The 20,157-nt window shown below is 46.9% G+C and overlaps 1 protein-coding gene across 8 annotated transcripts; it reads left to right on the plus strand.

The window, feature by feature from the left end:
• Nucleotides 1–1,883: 1,883 nt before the first annotated feature.
• On the plus strand, nt 1,884–19,751 carry ACSBG2 (acyl-CoA synthetase bubblegum family member 2). 8 transcript variants are annotated; one of them, XM_032440934.1, is made up of 16 exons: nt 1,884–2,061; nt 3,151–3,258; nt 9,824–9,953; nt 11,564–11,640; nt 11,978–12,204; nt 13,225–13,313; nt 13,509–13,629; nt 14,079–14,159; nt 14,409–14,558; nt 14,726–14,902; nt 15,514–15,695; nt 15,818–16,051; nt 16,700–16,917; nt 17,759–17,898; nt 17,982–18,228; nt 18,506–19,751. In XM_032440934.1, exons 2-16 carry the CDS (start codon nt 3,213–3,215, stop codon nt 18,619–18,621), a joined length of 2,235 nt encoding a protein of 744 aa, XP_032296825.1. In that variant the 5' UTR covers nt 1,884–2,061; nt 3,151–3,212; the 3' UTR covers nt 18,622–19,751. The 8 variants fall into 8 exon arrangements, with proteins under 8 accessions (XP_032296825.1, XP_032296826.1, XP_015741957.1 ...); XM_032440935.1 differs by lacking the exon at nt 1,884–2,061 and adding an exon at nt 4,175–4,262; XM_015886471.2 differs by lacking the exons at nt 1,884–2,061; nt 3,151–3,258 and adding an exon at nt 4,172–4,262.
• The last annotated feature ends 406 nt before the right edge of the window (nt 19,752–20,157 follow it).

Below are 20,157 nucleotides of genomic sequence, written 5' to 3' on the forward strand. Positions count from 1 at the left end.
TGCAGTCCTGTCACTGGCATTGCAGGGCTTTGGCATAGAGAAAACCACGTACCACATCAGTGTCTGCCTGTAGTTGGGAGATGTAAGTGGTATTTTTACGTTGTTGGCAGTGGCTGTTTTGTGTCTGTCCCTTTGGAGCAGAGAGGGAAGCACTGTGCTCCCTGTTTCCTATCCCATTCATTTTAGTTCCAGCAGCAAACCCTGTATAATGAAAACTGATGCATGCTCAGACTTCGAATGGTTTTTGAAAGCAGGTGCTGCCAAGGAAAACAGCATCTTTATATAAAGCTTGGCAGAAAACTTCTGAGTTTTCTTTCTTTTTCCTCTCAGAGAAACACAGCGAAATGTCTGCGTGCTGAGAAAAATCTCCATTCAACATGTTAACAGGAACAAGTTGAAGCATCACATTGACATGGTATAAAGGGTTTCACGATGGTTTTGTTTCTGTAACGTTGTCTGCAAAGGATGGCAGAGCCTGAGCCAAGGGAGCGTGTGGAATTTGTACCCATGGAGACTCCAATAACACAGTCAGCTCCAAACCCACAGGATTATTGATGTTGTTACCTAACATATCAGGAACAGAGTTACTGGAAAAAGGGGAGAAAGAGATTGAAAGTGAGGGAGAATATAAATCAGAGAGGCTGAACACTGCAGGAACATGGAAGACATCTTTTTCTTTATAACACCTGATGTGTTTGAGGTTTGCTCTCTCTCCTCCCCAGTTCTCTTGTTTTTTGCTAAGAAAAATCCAGGTCTATCCTACAGTAATGCTCTGTAAGTAGTTGTATCTCCTCCTGCAGTAACATGGTCACTTATTCCTGCTTAAACAGGGTACTTTGCATTTGGTCATATTGAATTGCATCGTGTTTATTTTGGATCGCTGCTCAAATTTATTAAGAGCTTAATGAAATCCTTAAGAAGCACCTGCAATCCTTCCCAGCTCAGTTCTGCCTGCAACGTGTTGCTGCAGATCTGTTATCACTTCAGCTTTTAGGGCAGGCTTCTCTTCTGTTTTATGTCTCTTGTGGAATCTGCACCTCTGTGAGACACGTGTAAAACATTTTGATATGTTCTCGTGCTTTCAGAAGCGTCAATTATGACATGAAATCCAAAGCAGAGCTTCTCTGTCTCACCCTGCCAGCAGTAACCTAAAGTGCTTAATAATGCCCAGCATACAACCTTTGATAAAACACTTTAAACCCTGCAAATCAGCCAGCTCCATCCTGGGAGGCTGGATAATAATCACAGGATTGCTATTTTTAATCAGGACCTGTCTGTCATTTGTTGTGTCAAGCTGGTCCCTGGAATTAGTTTTCCCTTCTTTCCTGTGCCTGTTGCATATGCCAGACCTCATCGCTTTCAATCTGGATAGTACTAAGGTGGATCTGCTGAATGAGCCTTCTAACAAAGCTGTGGATGAAGGAAGAGGCTGCATGTCTTCCAGATATAGGTATGCAGGTGATATGATTACTGCCCTAAATTTGCACCGCCTTCTCACGCATTTTGGTGGTGCAAATGAGAAATCACCAAAAATAGTATCAGGTAAAATCAGGTGCCCTAGTTTAGGAAAGCTATTTATGTTACATAAGACATTTCAGTTACTTTTGTTCTGAAATGACTTAGCAAATATTTGCACATCAGCAGAGCTGGCAGCCACCAGCTGTGGGGCAGCAGCTTGGGATGAGCTCTTCACTCCTTATCCTGCTGGGTCTTTAAAAGCTGTGATCTGCTGGTTCAAGTGGCTGACTCTGCTCACACAAATGTAGGAAGGACTGCTGGGCTGGGTTTTACTTGGTGGTCTGCTAGGATAGCAGCACACAGTCTGGGTTGTATTTAAGTGAGGTATAGCTGAGCCTTTAAGGCTTTGATAGATGAGCTGTAGTGATCTTTGGTGCACTTGTCCTCATCTTTGCACTCCAGCTTACTGCCAAAATCTGTCATTGCAGGAGAAAGGTGCATGTACTTTCTGCTTTGTCCAGCTCCATGCAAAGCTTGGCTTTGCAGCCCAGCGAGGCAGCAAAGTGAGGCTGACCTATGCCATAAACTGCAGCAGTAGCTAAGGTAAGTGGGGGCGATAAGAGGTCTGCCTATCCTGTGAATGCTTTCAGTGCTTCAGGTCGCTTCTTCCTTCCTGAACTGTGTCAAAATGTTGTTTGGATCAATTCAAGAGAAAGGTTTGGGTTGTTTGTCTGGGTAAGTTGAATGTATTTATGAATGAGCATTTTAAAGCTCTGTTATTTTTTTTTCCTAGTGAGATTGCTCATAATAATAAGTAGTCCTATGGATTAACATTTAAGATTGAATTATTAGGGCATAGGTATTGCATTGCAGTCCAAGTATCGTCAGCTCACTATCAGCAGATACACTGTTTATGTTGCCTTAAAGGACACAGGATAATATCTAGACTGCTGTAATTAAGTGAAGGTGCAAGTTCTATGTCCTACTGTAATTACATGCTCATCCTCTTTTTTTTTGTTACAACACAGTTTAAATGCTGAGGACAGATAGGACACAATTTCATCCTGCTTTGGACTAGGCACGCCTGGTAAACCTTGTGACACCATTGCAACAACTGACTTTGTAATCAGGAAAGCAAGCCTGCTGTTTGTATCCTGCAGTAGTGAGGAAGATGTAATGCTTTACAGAAGTTCCTGAGATGCAGCTGTGTTTTCCTTTCTGGAAGTAACTCTGCTCTTCCATGTGGAACTTCTATATATATCTAAATTTGGATCAAATTCTTTTGGAAGAGTGGAATCACCTGTGGGTAAAAATAACATCCTAGCGTTGTTTTTAGGGAACATATAAGTTCTTTAAAGGGAACTAACTGATAGCTAGCATCTGTGTAGTCACATAGACAAGAAGTTCCAATCCTGATACCCTTCATGAATGCATTTGTAATGTATTTTACACAAGTGCCTATGGCAGACAGGACAAATGTATTGGTTTCCTACAGTTTTATTTATGAGAGTCAAACTGTAGGAGGGTCGTGTTGTTGTAAATAGGCTTTACTGAGCCAGCTAAAGGTCACCTTATCAACTGCAGTGTCCTGTGGAAGACTGGCTTTGCTAAGGCTACACTGATCTGTGCAGCTGATACAAATCTAGACCTTAATTTGGCATTTTAGTGAGTTGTTTTTCTTCTGTTCCCTAGTGATACCTACACCTACTTGCTGTAGACTCTTCCAGTGACCAGAAAGATGTGACAAGTCGTTGATGGGAATGACAACATGTGCTGTTGAAGTTGAGAAATGCCTGTGTGGTAAGCAAACTCCTCTGTCTCCCATCCTTCTTTGTGATCACTTATTTACCGCGCTGTTTTCTCAGTGCATTCATTCTCCTTCCTGTAGAAACTGATGAAATAGTGCAGTGGCTGCCCCCAGCCCTTCTGTTATCTTTCAGGTCATTGACCTGAGGTTCAACTATGCTTTGGGTTGAGTCACTTGTGACCAGTAACTCTGGAGCTGGAAATTTGTGAACTTTATTAGAGGATTGCTAGCTCAGAATAGCTTACAGATCCAATGCCAGGGATGAACTGGAAGGGTGATGAAAGTGGTACGTTGTGTAAACTGCCTTGGGTCGCGTAAGTGGGCAGATATGACTTATTCCATATGGGGAATGAGTTACCTAAACAAGGAACTTATTTCCACTTTCTCTGTGCATCCACAGCTGTATTAAGAGCTGATTCTTTGCTTAAGATAGGAAAGAATTTGCAAATGGAATTTATTATCTTTTTTTTTTCCACAATGTGGACTGAATTTTCTAAGTCACAGGAAATGTTTTTGTAACAGGAGTCAGGTGATCTGGCATGCACAAGCACGAAGTACAGGGGCCCAATCTGCATTTATCCCGGATCATATTAAGGCTCTTATCCTACATCTCTCCCATCTCTGCCCTTGATGGCATTGCACACCGCCTCAGCTGAGCCTGCACTATCAGCAGAACTTGAAGCTGCTTAACTTGCAGCCATCTCCCTCTCTCCCACCATCTCTTCTGTCATTATTAAGAGCAACAGAATAGTGGAAAGGCTTCTTGAAAGGGGGAAGGCTTGCTGTGCTGGTGGGTTTTTAACCTTTTTTGGCATCTCTTGGATATTTTGGATATGCCTGGTGTTTTCTTGAAGCTTGTTCCATAGCCAGACTCTATAGCCAAGAACTCTTCCTGTTCTCCCCCAGCAGATCCCTGTGCTCAGTCCCTGGTGCTTTGGGATCCTTTTTGGTCAGGACAGCAGACGTGACCATTCTTCAGCCCTGTGTCATCCCAAAGGTAGAACTCCATACAAGGATTTAATAGCTTTGTTAATGTGGAAAATCTGCATTAATGCCCTGAGACAGATTGATCATTAGTTGTGCTTTACAGGTGCAAGCAGGAGGCCCTGTGCTTACCTAGCTGGGCCTTTACTATAAAATACACAGCTTTGCTTTGGCTGTTGCTCTTGGCAGGAGATGTGCTGTAGCACATGGTTTCTGCAGAGCGATGCTGACTGGCATCAGATGAGAAACTGGAATAAAATCCCTTCAGCTCTGTGTCTGTAAGTGTCTGTGCAGGCAGCAGATATAGAAGTGCAAGGCTAAGACATGCATTTCATGCTTCCTCCCTGCCCCAGTCTGTCAGTATATCTAATTCACGCTGGCTGTAATTTTGATGGCATGAGAATTCAGTGAGATCAGGTTCAAGCTGGTGATCTGAACAGCTGTTGCTTGCAAAGAGCTTTTGGTGTCACCTGGCCCAGCAGGCAGAGCTGCAGCTCAGCCCAGGTGAGCATTTCTGTACAGCGTTCCTATTACCTGGACGTACTTGGGCCAACCTGCTTTTGTTGCCTTGGAAAGTGAGAACCCTGGGACTCCACTTGAGTTAATTGTCTGTAAATGTTGAGCCCGCAGAAGTGATCCTTGACAAAGGGTGCAGTCACTGTGGTGCATTTGCCGCCCCAGGAGTTCAAGCTTGGCCACTCCATCTTTGTTTGGAAAGGGTTAGGCCTGTCAATAGCAACAGTTGGTGTAGCCGTGCCTGTTGTTAGGAGGAGGTGGAAGCTGGTCTGCGGGCAGCCAGAGCAGCTCAGGATCACGCACTGTGCTCTCATTTGGTCCTTTGCTGGTGGTCCCCTTTGCTCTGAATTTTGCAGACACATCAACATCCACCTCTGTAGTGTTGCAACCTCAGTCTGAGAGACAAACAGAGGAAAAAAAAGAGCAGTTTGCTCCAGGTCGTTTGCTGGCTCAGGCCATTATCCAAAATAGAACTGGTTACTCCTGCCACATCGGTTAACCTTTGTGCTGTGCCACTGAATCTTTTTTTGGGTCTCCAAGAATTCTCTGCCCTTTGTCAGCACTGCAGGTACTGATTAACAATTAAGGCATGACTGGAGTGAGGGGGTCAGTGGGCTGCTAACTTCACAGATCTACCCACAGCTCTGGATTTGCAGCCTGCCAGTACTTAAAGGGAGCTCATAAACTGGAAGGAGACAGATTGTTTTTACAGGGGCAGGTAGTGATAGGACGAGAGGGAATGGCTTTAAACTGAAAGAGGGGAGATTGAGGTTGGATGTGAGGATGAAATTCATTACTCAGAGGGTGGTGAGGGCCAATGCTGTGGGTGCCTGAGGCCATGGATGGAGCCCTGTACAGCCTCAGCTGGTAGGGGACACCCCCAGACCAACTGGGGGTGGGGGGGTGGATAGGACTGGCTGTTCTTCAAGGTCCCTTCCAATCCAATCTGTGATTATTCAGTGGTGTCTGTACCCTCACTCTCCAGAGTTAATTCCCCATCTGGATGGAGATGGATGAGCTATACAGGAGCAGGTGAACTAGCCGGGGCAGGGCAGAGATGCTGCAAGAGATGTCAGGCAGCCACAACAGCAACAGCTCCTGGGTTTGTGAATCCGCACAGCTCGCCTTGGGAGGTTCCTGGGGCCGGTTTGGCAGCCCCAGCTCCGTGCTGTGGCTGTTTTGCAGCTGTGATGTTCTCAGCACTGTCCTCTCCTCTGCACCTGCTGCTGCTCCAGCTGTGTCCCTGAGCTGCTGGCAGGACCTGAGCTGTGTCCTGAGCACCACAGGGAGCCAGAGATGTTGGAATATCTCTGGAAGGTTGGAGGCAATGGGGAGAGGAATGTGCAGGAAAAACAAGGCTGGGCAATTCTTGCTCTGTGCTGGCAGGACAGCAGCAATAACTCAGTTGAGGATGCAGCTGTTTGGCCATCGGGATGAACACTATATTGGCCGTCACGCAACTTTACAACTGAGAACAGAAGAGCTTTTTGAGCGCTTTTATACAAATAAAAGAAGCAAAAGGGGGGGACGCAGGGCAGCACAGGCTGCTGCGGTGCAACCCACGAGCCCGTTTCCTGCGAGCAACCATCGAACCGCTTCTCTTCCTTTATAGCACGGATAGGAAACAGTTGTGGGGCTGTCCCCAGCCCCTTCCCTTCCTCGCTGTTTCGTTACGGGGCTGACTCATCCCCTCCCCAGCAGCCGGCATGGGGTGAGTGTTCTCACCCTGTCGATGTCTCGTTGTCACCACGTCTCTCTGCAGCGTGGGTTCAATAACCGCGGGTGACCTTCGTGGGGGGGGTGTGGCCACGAGGTCTTTCGAGCAGATCGGATGGAGTCCACGCCCCCCTTCCCCACGCTAAAGGGACCCGCGTGGCGGCGCCGCCGCTGTTGTCACGTCTCGGTGGGGTTGTTCCAGAGGTAGGTGGGTCGGTGGGTTCCGCTGAGGGGCTGCACGGAGCCGAGTGGGAAAAGCTTTGGCTGTAGGAGAATCATGAGTGTGGGGGGATCGGGCTGAGGGGCTGCGCTCCTTAAAGCTGCCTTTTAGGAACGAGGTGCTTTTAAATGGAGCTGGAGTGCCGGGAGCTGTCAGTGAGCTGGTGGGAATTGAGAGCTTGCTGCTGGGTGGAGGGGAATGAGTGAGAAGGTCCTCGACTTGCAGGGCTATGGGGCTCCTGCAGGGAGGAGCTGCTGCCCACGCTGTAATGCAATGAGAGGATTTGGGGTGTTTGGTGTTGGTTGGCTCTGATTCTGAGTAAAAAAGAGAGAGAAACAGGGTACAGCAGAAGTCTCCGAATGTGCATTTTTGTGCTTTCTGACTATGAGTGAGTGAGGGAATTTCCCTTCTGCAGACAGATGCGTGTTGCCCCATAAAGTGAGTAGTCCTTTAGGAAAGAGGAACTGCAGGCAGCCCGTGAGTCACGGCGGGGAATTCACCCCGACCTGCTGGAGCAGCCGTCTGCATGAAGCTGCGATGTGATGGCCTACGTGGCAGAAAGAACAGCCAGGTAACACGGGCCCAGCAGACACACACAGCCCTGGGTCTGGCTGTAAAAGGGCACTGCAGCTGGATCCGTGCTGTGGGTGCCATCATTAACCTGAGGCTCTGTGTGGTTGGTGTCTGCAGTCAGATCTCAGTGCACCCCGCTTGGTGTGGGCTCACCCATCTCAGGCTGGCTTTGGTGCCCCACATATAATCACATTGCTGTGCTCTCAATCAGGGCTGCCCCATGGAGAAGTTACAGTGCTCAGAAAGCTGCTATCACTGCGCCTTTAAAAGTGACGTTTAAGAGGGGAAAAAGCACGTTGCAAAGGCTCTGCTTCCTCACTTTCTAAATCTGCAGAGAAAACAAGAAGTCCAGCTTTCTTTTTTGGTGAGATTCTATTTCTAGATACCCAGCGAGGTGATGTGATGGTCATGATGAGGACTGGGCAGGCTCAGGAGTGCCATCCACGTGAGGAAATGAGAAGAACCCAGCAGCAGGGAGCAGAGCAGCCTTGTGGTAGTGAGTGTTAGGATGGCTGATGAACATAAACTTAATTCAAACTGATGTTTTTGAAGCTCTCTGTGTGTTCTGAGTAAAGACATATTGAGATCCTATTATCAGTGAAACCTTTGGCTCTGTAGCTCTGCCTGTTGCACGTGCACACTGTCACACTTACTTTGTTTTGGAAGCAGAGTTGTTTCCATTAAGTAGTTCACTCACTTACAGGTCTCCGGATATAACGCTCAAAGCAGAGGGCAGTTTGTAGTTAAATGACTTATGCTTTCACACAGATGTAATTACAAGGGAGCTTTCTCTCACCAGGGTGTGTGTTCTTCGTGTTTCTAACAGCTGTGGCACGTTGCAGAGGGTTCATTCCCCCACAAGCAGAGTGTGATCATTCCTGATCCCGCTCCCCCACCCATTGGGCTGCAGTGGGAATGAAGTGAGTGCGTCACTGGGTGCTTTGTGCAGCACAGCTGTGCTTGTAGCAAAGCATCACAAAATATGGGGCCATAGCTGGATTGCCCACAGCCATCAGCCAGATGCCCTGGGTTGCCCCCAGGGTGTGGGGCTCTCAGCAGGTATCACGGTAAGGCATTGAAAGAGGGCTGCTGGTGGCACCCAGGGTAGGCACTGTGCCATGCAGAAGCTGGCACGCTCCTCTGGACGTGGGCTTGAGTTCCTCCAGGCTGGGGAGGCAGCGATACCCGTGCTTCCCTGTATGACAAGCACTGGGCTGCATTACAGAGATAACACCTGTTTTCTCCCAGCTGCATTATACAAAGAACAGAACAAACCGCTGTGGTGTTTCAGTCTAGAGTGGGGTATTGGGCAACGTTTGCCACTTAACCCAGTGCTTCTGAGATGGGATTTTGAAGGCGTCCCTCTCTCTGCTGCTTATGAATTGCACTATTTTTTTAGTTGGGAATTGCAGCTTGTGCAGATGAGGCCAAGAAAGCAGGTTTGCACGCTGGGAGTTGTGGCTGGTTGTGTCTTTCTCCACTGCTGTCAGAAGCAGGGTGCTGCACTCACTTCTTCCTCCAGGCCCAGTTTGGTCACATCTGATTCCTTAAAGTCCCTTTTGCCTTTATCTATCATCATTCAGACAGATGTGCTCCTCACACTGTCTGCTTTCCGCTGCCCTAATGGAGGCCCCACACGACATGCTAAAATCCACTTTTCATCAGGATGAAGGTTCACTTTTGATCGGTTACAAATTCACAGGAGCAGTTAAAGCTCAGCCTGTCGGGCTGCGAGCATCAAAAGCTTTGGATGAGTGTAAAGCTTTATATAAAACCAGCGTGGCTTTCAGTGTAAGAAAATACTTCATTTAGATGATGAAACCCCTTAATGACAAAGGACTGAAGGCAGTGCTGAACACACAGCAGCTGCCAGGCACTGATTCTTATGAGAAGTGGTTTTAAATCCCCAGGGAAATGGATTGCAGGGGGCTGAGCCCCCCCCCAGCTGCCCCAGGCATACACAGAGGAACCCTGAACCTCCTCCACCCCGAGAGCTGAGCGTGGCAAGCAGGCGTGGGGCCAGAGCTTCCTCATTAGGCGGCGGTGTGGGGTGACGGGCTGCTTCCAATTGCAAGGCAGGGAGCACATGACATAAGATGCTTCAGATCTGCCTCATGGGCGCTAGTTTAAAAATAAAGGGTGTTTTGCATCGGCGCTGGTTCAGAGAAGCTGCGGGAGGAGAAGCTGCACAAAGGCGTGGACGATGCGTTGTAAGGCTGAGCCGGAGCACTGCGGTGGGTGAATGTGGGGAGGGCTGAGAGCAAAGCCTTAATGTTTGGGGCAGAAGCGTGTAGAATGGAAAGGTTAACCTCGCTGTGCTTTTTCTATTGTCGTACTTGTTTTTAAGTGGATGTGTAAGCTGATTCTCATCAGGCTCTCCAAATGCACCGGACATAACGTGAAGAGCACTTTGTCTAATTATAGAATTTACCATATTTAATGCAAATGCAGCAATCCTGAATCACATCAGCTCTGGGTTTGTCCCATTATTTAAGGCTGATTTCACTGTAGTATTCAATTCTATCCTAATTTAAAACCTACTTTTACAGGGACAATGCTGTGTGAGACAGAGGCACGTTCAACACTTGCAGAACCAGCCCCCATGGCTTATCTCAATGTGGATGCTGAAGGGAACGGCGAGGTGTCACTGGATGAAATCACCATCAGCTCCTCATCGAGGTTTGTCTAACTTAAGATCTTACTGGCTTATTTTTCCTGTCATTACCTGTGTGCACAGCACATAGCTTGTATTCAATGAGATCAAAATCCAGAAGGGAAGTGGCTTCAGGCTTGTTGTTTTTTTCTCATATAACTGAGTCACTTCCACGCTTTGCCCACGAAAGCAGGTGGAGAAATGATGCAGACCTTCTGCAACTGGAGGATGATGTGCTGAAAACTGTTCTCAGTACTGATGAAGAAATGTGTACTGAGGAAGATCTTGTAATCCCTTTGGGAGAAGTAAAGGAAACTGATTTATGATTCTCTGGTTCATAGCTTGAAGATTAGGTAGAAGTGATTCTGCTTTTGGATAGTACACAGGAGTAGCTGTCAAATCCTATCATGTGTCCAAAGCCATAATTGTTTAATATCCCTTAGAAATTCAAACAAAACATAAACTGGAGGGAAGCGATTTGCTGCTTAGACTGAGAGTCATGTGGGGCTTTGTGGCTGATTTATCTCTGCTTTGATCCAGCAGAAAGACAAGCAAACGTGAGGCTTAGCTGGCAGCTTGCTGGGGTTAGGCTAAAGGGTTTGCGTGGGACTCAGTGTAGCCTGGTTAGTGACAGTTTCTGAGCCATCTTTTTGTCAGAAAGCTGTGTCTATGGACAGAACTTGGTGAGCCCACTCTGTGATGTCATGGGAGGACCCTTCTGGAACACCACTGAGTGCTTGCAGGGAGCCCCACGCTCAGTGTTGCAATGGGGGGAGTAATAGTGTAAAGGAACAAACTCTGTCATGACACCCTTGGACAGAAGACCCCCATGAAGGCTGTTTGACAAGGCAAGGTGGAAGTGTAGTTTCTCTGGAATGTAATCTTGGTTTGAGCAAAACTTGGGCCGTAGTGCTAAGGTGGTACAAGTGGGGTCTGGCCAGGGTAGGGAACAAGTATCATCTGCCTGTAGTTTGGAGGTGGGAGGTGTTGTTCTGGGGGCAGAACACTGAGACTCAAATGCCAGATTTCAGAAGGCCACTTTCATCTGGAACCACAGTGCAAGCTGCTTGAGGAGCATGGCTGAAGTAAAGGGGACACATCTGAGAGTGCCTTTTCAATTACTTCACAAACATCTGGTGGGAGTCTGATGGACTGACTTTATTAGGATTACCTAAGAACAGGATTTCCTGCTAAATCAATTTCCTGCTCTCAGCTGGCCTTACCTTCTGCAGGAAATCTCTCTGGATTTTCCCAAAGGGTCACTGGGGTGGTTCTGCACTGCATAGCAGGAAGGCCTCGGGGGCTGCTGCCCTCACTTAGAATTGAATGATATGGGTAGGAGAAGAGCACAAGATCTGCATGCTTGTTTTTGTCCTCAGCTTCCTCACTGCTGCAGACTGTTTCAGGCACACAGAGCAGGCAAAGATTGCACACCTGCTTAGGTGGGCCTGTTTTGTTCCTATATCCATGCAGCCTGAGCTAGTAAAAGTAATAAACCCAAGTACAGAATGTCAGGAACCACTGATCTTTGTTTGACACACAGGGATTAATACAATTAAGTGTTGGAGCAAGCCTGCCTCAGGCATTCTTCACCCTCCTCAGTGCCTGTCCAGCACTAATTGCTTTTGCCTTGCAGAGCTGCTGAGGTCTGCAGCATGGAGGCAAATGAAGATCCTAAGACAGGGAGATCTCAGATGAAGATTGATCTGACAGGTAAGTGAAAGCTGTTTTTATTTACTGTTAAGTGCAGAAAATTATTGTCTAAATGGGGGAGTGATTTACAAAACCATAACCATGGAAGAAGTGTAGGATGGTCTGCCCAGAAACCTGTAAGCACAGACTTCAGAGCACAAGTGTGCTCCAAGGAGTAAGATGGTTAATGTCACTGACTAACGCATACTGACCAGGTAATCATGTATTCCAGTCCTTATTTTAATTAACAATAATTTTAAAAAAGGGGGGCTGTTAGCATTTGCTTCTGTTTGTATTTCTATTGTGGCAGCAGGGAGTTTCTAAGTATGAGATGTTGAACAATGATCTCTACCTCCAGCCTCCAGCATATGGACAACACAACAAGATGGAGAAGTGAAACTGAGGATGGATGAGGAGGGCATAGGCAGCGAGGCACCAAAGACTATTCATGATCTGTTCCAAGAAGCTGTTAGAAAATACGGTGATTATAATGCTCTTGCATACAAGAAGAATGGCCAGTGGGTAAAACTCACATATAAGATGTACTACGACAAGTGCTGGAAAACAGCCAAAAGCTTTCTGAAGGTGAGATTTAGTTGGATTCCACTCCACATGTGTGTTCAGCCAGTGTAACTGCTGCAACAGCTGCAGTCAGCTGTATCTTGAGCTTGCAAATTGTCTGAAAGCAGATGAGACTTAAAGTGACAGGAAAATATTTGAACGTGCCACGAACATCTTGTTGATTACTGCAATGTTTTTGTCATACATACAAATTGTTTCCATGTTATGTTGAGAGAGAGGCCTTTGAGGCATGTACCAAACCTGGACAGCCCCACATTGGCCTCATACATGGTCACCTTTCCAGGAATCACCTTGAAGGAATCCCTTTGAGCCCAGCTTAATGTTCAGACTGGCTGAGCCATTTGCCTGTGCTGCTGGATATTAAGGCATTCCAGGAGAGAAACCAACATGACGTGTACTTCCTCTCTTATCTTTAGAAAGTCTTATTTCCTGAAGTTAAAACCATCTTTTTTTTTTCCCCTCCACTCATACTGTGGTATTTTCCAGTGCATGCACTTCCACTCTGTGGTGCAAAACCAAAGAATGGCTGAAGCAGATTTAAAGACATGAAATTCAGCAGCTGGAATTTCCTAGCTAAGTGTCTCCAATTGCCATCAGAGCTTGTTCTGGTCATTACTCGTGTCTGACACCTCTAACCTGTACTAAATGACTAAATGTCTCAGCAGCAGTAGTTTAACTTAACCTCTTACCTTCCAAGCCCAAAGGGAGCTGACAGCTACTTAGCCTGTAGTTTTGTAGCCCTGTGCATGTCAGTGAGCCAATTGTATCAAATGCAGACCTGAGCAAATCCAGAAAATCCCTTTTTCCTTTAACTTTTTTCCTCTCCTGCCTACTGATGTAGCTGGACAGTGTGATGATATGAAACTTTAATTGGTTCCACACTAAGTCTTGGGAAGTGTGTGTGAATTACTGCACTTAATATTACGAGCTTTCCCCCTGACATTGTGCTCATGGCAGTAATCTGTGAATTAAGTGTTCTTAGAGGAAAAACAAGATTGCTGTAATCTTATCTTTTGTTTCAAGCTGGGACTGAAGCGTTTCCATGGAGTGTGCATCCTGGGATTTAATTCCCCAGAGTGGTTTTTTGCTGACATTGGAGCGATCTTTGCAGGGTAAGATGAATTTTGGCTTCTCACTGTGAATTTTATTTTAGCCTTCAGATATTAATTCTGTTATTTATTCATGTGAGGGAGGGGCTTGGGGTTTAAAACAAAGCAAGTTCTGCTGTGTTTTGAGGATGGCTGGAACCTGAACTCTCTTTACTTTATTATGAATTAATTCTTTTTTTCCCCCCTTTTCTGTTGCAGTGGACTTGCTGTTGGGATCTACACTACCAACTCTCCTGAAGCCTGTCAGTATGTGGCAGAGAACTGTAGTGCCGACATTCTGGTTGTGGAAAACCATACACAGCTGCAGAAAATCTTACAAGTAAATACAGTTGTTGGATGACTGGAGGCTGTGCGTCCTTCTGGTGGGTGTGGGAGGGTTTCTACATGAGGGATATGCTGGATCTGAAAGCAGAGTTGAACTGATTAAGCCAACTTGATGTGTGTGCCCTGTTTGAGCTGGGTGAGTGGTCACTCATGCTAAATCTCACTGTAAGATAATGGTGGTTCTGCAGCATGGCAAAGCCTTGAGCTTCAAGTACAATAAGCCAGAATGAACAATTGAGAATCCCCTATATTGACTGGCAATGTCTCAGTCCCAATGATTACTGTCTTTACTGAGGCTTCCCTCTTCTTTTTCAACAACACAGATGAAATTCTCTAAGCTTTACTTCAAATGGCAAGTAGTACCATGTTAAGTGGTGGTTTACTTAGAATTAAAAGGAACAAGCAGGGTTTGCTCATTCTCATGAATCTCCCTTTCTAACACAGGTTGAGCATAAACTACCTCACTTGAAAGCTATCATCCAGTATGGGGAAGAGCTAAAAGAGAAGAGACCAAATCTGTATTCTGTAAGTACTGGCATCTTACTGGATTGTAAATGTTGGGTTACTGCAGGACTGGGAAGCTTCAAGGCAGATCTGTCTCCTTTCCTGTTTCTTTCCACACATCCTGTGGCAGCCAGAAAACATCGTGAGGCTGAGAGATTCTGCTGCAGGACTGAACATGGGAAACACAGTTTCTTACTCTTCATCTTGGGCTTAATTTTGTTTGTGAATTATAGCCTATAAAGTGATGAAGTTGTTCACTTCTCTATACAGTGGAAAGAGTTCTTGGACCTCGGTGAAGATGTTCCAGATTCCCAGCTCCGTAACATCATAGAGTTGCAGAAGCCAAACCAGTGCTGTACCTTGATTTATACCTCAGGGACAACTGGAAAGCCAAAGGGAGTAATGCTCAGTCATGACAATGTGAGTATCTCTTTGTATGGGCGCCCATTCTGAGAACTGTGACCCTGGGTGGGTGCTGTGGGATGGCAGAGGTCGCAGCAAGTCATAGCCTTCATTTGTGAGCTGCATGTTCTGTGTTGTACCTGCTGAGAGCTGCTGCTTCATCCTGGCTTGTGTTCTTGTTGCAGCTGACATGGACACCTCTAGCAGCTGGACGTTCCTTAATGCTGACGGACGCTACTGAAAAGCAAGAGCTGGTGGTCAGCTATCTGCCTCTCAGTCATGTTGCTGCGCAGATTATAGATATTTGGCTATCAATAACATTTGGAGGACAGGTTTTCTTTGCTCAGCCAGATGCATTAAAGGTAAAAATACTAGATAACAAACAAACTTCTGTTAATCTACCTGCATGTAGCTAGGAGTGGGCACTGGATTACAAACCAGGGTGGCTTAAAAAAGCTTTCAGAATCACGAGATGACTCTGTTTGTGTAGTGACAGAGCTCCTGTTTAAGGGTCTGTTGGTTTGAAGAGTGTGGGCAGCCTGACCTTTGCTTTTTGGGTCTGTATGACATGTCAGGATGAGCTGACCAAGAACTTCACGACTGGGAGCTCCTCGGTGTCTCATCTGGCACCACTTCTGTGCCCTGATGTTTTGGCTGAGCTTTGTGTTTGCTGTATTTGCTCTGTCCATATTGCAAACTGCTCCCACCTTTAAATCTGTGCCCTGGGAAGAGAATGTTGACCCTTGCTGTCTTGTCAAAACCAGTACAGAATAGGAATGCTTCTGAGGCTCTATGATGGGACATGGCAGGAAGAAAACTGGTATTGCTCAGTGCTGCTCTGTTTGCACTTCAGCTGCTAACAATCCATTCCTTAAGAGCTGATGGCAGCTGTGGGCATTGGCTATTGAGCAGAGCTGACCTGAGTCTGTACTAAAGCAGTTTTGAGAGCTGTGTTCACTTCTCTTCCTTTCAGGGCACCCTGGTGGACACCCTGCGTGAGGTGAGGCCGACTGCCTTCTTAGGAGTTCCTCGTGTCTGGGAAAAAATAGAGGAAAAAATGAAATCCGTCGGTGCGAAATCATCAACACTCCGAAGAAAAGTGGCAATGTGGGCCAAGGGAGTGGGGCTGCAGACAAACCTGAAGTGGATGAACGGGTAATTACAAGTTAACTTAAGGGGTGTTGTGAATATTCGGAGAACTTTAGCACCCAATGAGGAGTTATATTGCATGTAACAGGCCAGGCAAGCGGACTTTAATTATAATTTTCCTTCCACAGATATTCTGAAGTCCCAATGAACTTCCGCCTGGCCAAGCAGTTGGTGTACAAGAAGGTTCGGAAGGCCATTGGGCTGGATCGGTGCACCAAGTGCTTCACAGGAGCCGCTCCCATTAGCAGAGAGACTCTGGAATTTTTCTTGAGTCTGAACATCCCCGTGTTCGAGCTGTATGGCATGAGTGAGAGCTCAGGGCCTCACACGGTCTCCATACCTCAAGCATTCAGGCTTACCAGGTAAGTAGCTGCTGTAAGCACAGCTCTGCTGGGAGGAGCAGAGATACTTTAAGGTTTCTCCTGTGCCTGGCTTCTTTGTCTCACCACTCTCGCAGTCAGTGGGACGTCTCTGGGGAACCAATTCCTCTGGCCGTGTTCTGCAGATGAAGAGATCTGCCAAGGGCAAAGGCAGCATTACTTAGATTTGGCCTGGATTCTCTGGGAACTGAGGAGAAAGCAAAGGATCTGTGGGAGGAGGGAATTAGTGACTTCAACCCACAGTTCACCTTAATGTCAAATGAGTAAATGCAGTCAGACTGTTCTGTGGATTTGAATGGCTCGTTCAGTCCCCATGGGTTTGGTCTGCAGAGTAACACCATTGTTAATAGAAATTTGCCACCAAGAGCGTATGTCTTCTATTTAAAGCTGGTGTATCTGAGAGCATTGGGTGGAAGCACCAGGTGTGTGAGCACCCATCTCACTGCAGATGCCTTTTAAATCTGTAAGTTCCCCATTGGAGTAGTTGTAGTAAAGGCTGCCTGGTTTGGTTCAGGCACTTTGGGGTGAGTGGGTACAGCTGTCATTTCACTCTGCTGTTCAGCTACTAAATATAAAAGCAGTAATGATGAAAAAAGCCTTGGGTTTGTGTTTGTGTTCTCTTTGGTGAAGCTGTGGGAAGGAAATGGCCGGCTGTCGGACGCTGATTGATAAACCAGATGCAGATGGCACTGGGGAGATCTGCTTTGCAGGAAGGCACATCTTTATGGGCTATTTGAACATGGAGGAGAAAACCAAAGAGGCAATTGACAAAGATGGCTGGCTGCATTCAGGAGACCTTGGCAAGCGTGATAAAGATGGATTCATTTACATCACTGGCAGGATTAAAGGTAATGCACCTTGTCACTCTTCTGTCTTGGGGTCACGCAGTGCTGGGGTCGGATGCATCAAGCCCTGATAGTTTCGTGGCTGTGGATTGCACAGAACAATATTGAGATACTTCTTGTGTGCTGCCATCAAGCACGTGACACGGCTTGTGAAGGGAGAAATGTGACCTCTGGAACCAATGTGAGACTGCAGAGTAAGGCAGAAGTCTTCTGATTTCCTCAGCAGCTTTGCTGCCTTGTGTGCCCCACTGGCTCCCTCCAGTTCCAGCTGGCTTTGCTGGTTAACCTGTAAGAGAAAACAAAGCTTAATGCTATTGTGAAAATGGCTTGCAGCAACAACAGCTCTTGGCCAACACCAAACAAATCTAATTCCATGAAAGGCTCTAATCAGGAACAAGAGATAAATGGTTGTGCAAAGAGGCTGCTTTAAGAAATCGGTAGAAGACAGTCAGGAAAGGCGGGCTCAGCTCTGCTCCATGTGCAGCTTTACAAACTCTGCTCTGCCTCGATGGAATTTTGGCTTCAGTTTCTGAAGGTGGTTGAATTCCCTGCAGCCTGAGCTGTGGTTGTGAGCTGAGGTGCTCGTGCTGCACACCCTGTGTTCCTAAGCTGCAAACACCTATGAAGCATCCGAGCAGCTTCTTGTATGGCTGCTCGTTTGCACACCTCAGTCTCAGCTCTCATAGCCTGGCTGGAGTCTTTCTGGTTCACTGCCTTCTCCAGATGTTGGGACACGCTTCTCATTGGATCCGTGTCACCACAAAGGAGCTGTGAAGTCATTTCAGGTTGTGAAGGAAGGCAAAGGGAAGCTGTAAGCAATAATCAAGATCTGATTGTTTTCCAGAGCTCATCATCACAGCAGGAGGTGAGAACGTTCCTCCTGTTCCAATTGAGGATGCTGTAAAAGAGGCCTGTCCCCTCATCAGCAACGCCATGTTGGTTGGAGACAAAGCCAAATTCCTTGCTATGCTTCTGACACTCAAGGTGGGTTTGACTGTGCCTGAGGGCTTATCAGGGCAAAGGGGTTTTTAACAACATGGACTGACCTCCCCTCACTTGTATTGCAGTGCACTGTAAATATAGAAAGTGGGGAGCCCGGAGATGACCTCACTGCAGAAGCTATTGAATATTGTCAAAAACTGGGCAGCAAGGCTACCAAAATCTCTGAAATCACAAGCAGCAAAGACAAGGCCATCTATGCAGCCATCCAGGCAGCGATTTCGGAAGTCAACAAGAGAGCTGTCTCAAATGCTCAGAAAATCCAGAAGTGGGTCATTCTGGAGAAGGACTTTTCTGTCGGTGGTGGAGAGCTGGGTGAGTGTAGGGGGGATGGGGGGTGTTGGACAGGCAACACAAACAGCCTAAAACCTGCGGCCCTCCTGCTGTGGCCTGTGCTGTGTCACGGCCTTTGGGAGGGCTGGGTGGGTCATGCTGGACTTCCCAGCTCTGCCTGACAACACTGAGCTGAGCAGCCCTCGGTGCCGTGCTGCAGGTTGTGCTGTTTGCATTGATGGGGCAGTGGAGGTGTCCCAAAATGCTGCAGTCTGTGCTGCTGGCGCTGTTATAACCCCATGCTGTGTGTTCCTCACAGGCCCAACGATGAAACTGAAGAGACCTGCGGTGGTACAGAAATACAAAGAGCTGATTGATGAGTTCTACATGGATGCAAACACACCGACGACAACAGAAAACGCTCTTCGGCAGTGACGTGGTGTGGTAGGAAACTTCCCCTGGTGCAGCACTGTCAGCCTGGGCTCCCTGCAATGGATTCCGAGGGTTCTGCAGAAATAAAAGAGGCTCAGCAGCCACGCAGCTTCCTGAGGTGACACCTGTACATTTGTGGGCCCTATTACTGCATTGTGCTCACAGCCCGTTTTTCCTGTGTGTGTTCAGGTGCAGAGATTGCTGTGGATCTCTGCTTTGTATTTTTACCTTTTCCTTTTACAAGGGCAGCGCATTTACCGTGTCCATTCACAGTGTATGGTGTGTCTTTACCAAAGCTTTCTTTTCCCAAGCTGAATGTAAAACAATCAGGATCTGCCTTTTTCCTGCTGCATAGGGGAGGCAGAAGATCCTTTTAGAGCAGCCTGTTTTGTTTTCAGTGCACGTTTAACTGCATGCTGATGGCATCGGAATTATGTTATACCTTTCTACCCACAACCCATCATCTGTTAAGGTCAATGCTGTGGGGCTGCACACCCTGACAAGTCCGTGTGGAACCTGGACTTCACTTGGGTGGGTTTGTGCAATACTTGGAGTCTGTTTCAGCTTCTTGAGCTATAAGGAAACCATAAATTATATTGTTTAAGTAGGATCCATGGAGTAGGTTTGTTTTAAAAGGCTGTGTGTGTGTGTGTGTGTGTAACCTCTGTGTGTAGTCTTACAATCATAGACACGGTGTTTAGGTGGCACTCCAGAGCTGTGGGGCTGCATTGGCTGATGTGTATAGAAGCATAAAGGTGACAGCACAGGGAGCAGCTGCTTTGAGTGGTTCAGTGAGGCTCATTCCTGCCTGGAGGGCCCTCAGTCCCCTCAGCGAATGAAGGACTGCTTGTAAAACGGCTTATTTCAAACGAGAAATCTTTGATCTGAAAAGAAAGTGGAAGAAGTTTTGTGCTGGTTCTCAGACCTGGGCACCTCAGGGAGGGTTTCATGTTTAAAGCTGTATTTCATCTGGGCTCACGGCCGCAGCAAACAGCTCAATGAGGTGCCCATGGTGTGGGTGCTGCTCTATGGGAACAGCTGCTCTTCTTGCACAACCATTTCTCAGCTGTGTGACTTGGAAATGCCTCGACTTTCAGAGCAAAGCCTAATAAATGCCCTCTGCTTTGTCTTCACGCTGCGGTGGTTTTTGTACAACGGTGCTCAGCTCTGAGGTCAGAATCCACAGGTACAAATCAACCCTTATCACCACTGTATGGGAACCATTTTTGTTAAATGAGAGCATGAGGATGTGCTCATTGAACCCTCAGCCCCCAGGAGCTGCACAAAGCACACAGGGCTGGTTCTGAGGTTGAGCACAGCTGATGTGTTTTATGGAGGCAACCACAGGTGCGGAATCAACGCAATGAACAAAAAACCCAGCGAGTTTTTACTTTTCCATCTGACTTTATTTCACTTTTTTTTTCTAGAAAATTCCTCCGTAGGTTCCACAAATTTAACAAAAAAACAAAACAAAACAAAAAAAAAAAGGGTTTAAAATTCAGGACCGACAATCCTGCAGTGTAGTACAAACACGAGTAT

Source organism: Coturnix japonica, chromosome 28 (genome assembly GCF_001577835.2).
Source record: "Coturnix japonica isolate 7356 chromosome 28, Coturnix japonica 2.1, whole genome shotgun sequence".
Classification (NCBI taxonomy): Eukaryota; Metazoa; Chordata; class Aves; order Galliformes; family Phasianidae; genus Coturnix; species Coturnix japonica.

What these genes read in the sequence shown, in the direction of transcription:
- ACSBG2 (XM_032440934.1), top strand. Translation starts at nt 3,213, where the DNA reads ATGGGAATGACAACATGTGCTGTTGAAGTTGAGAAATGCCTGTGTG. An exon ending in AGTTGAGAAATGCCTGTGTG is followed by an intron (nt 3,259 to 9,823) that starts GTAAGCAAACTC and finishes CTACTTTTACAG; the next exon opens with GGACAATGCTGTGTGAGACA. An exon ending in TGTCGGTGGTGGAGAGCTGG is followed by an intron (nt 18,229 to 18,505) that starts GTGAGTGTAGGG and finishes TGTTCCTCACAG; the next exon opens with GCCCAACGATGAAACTGAAG.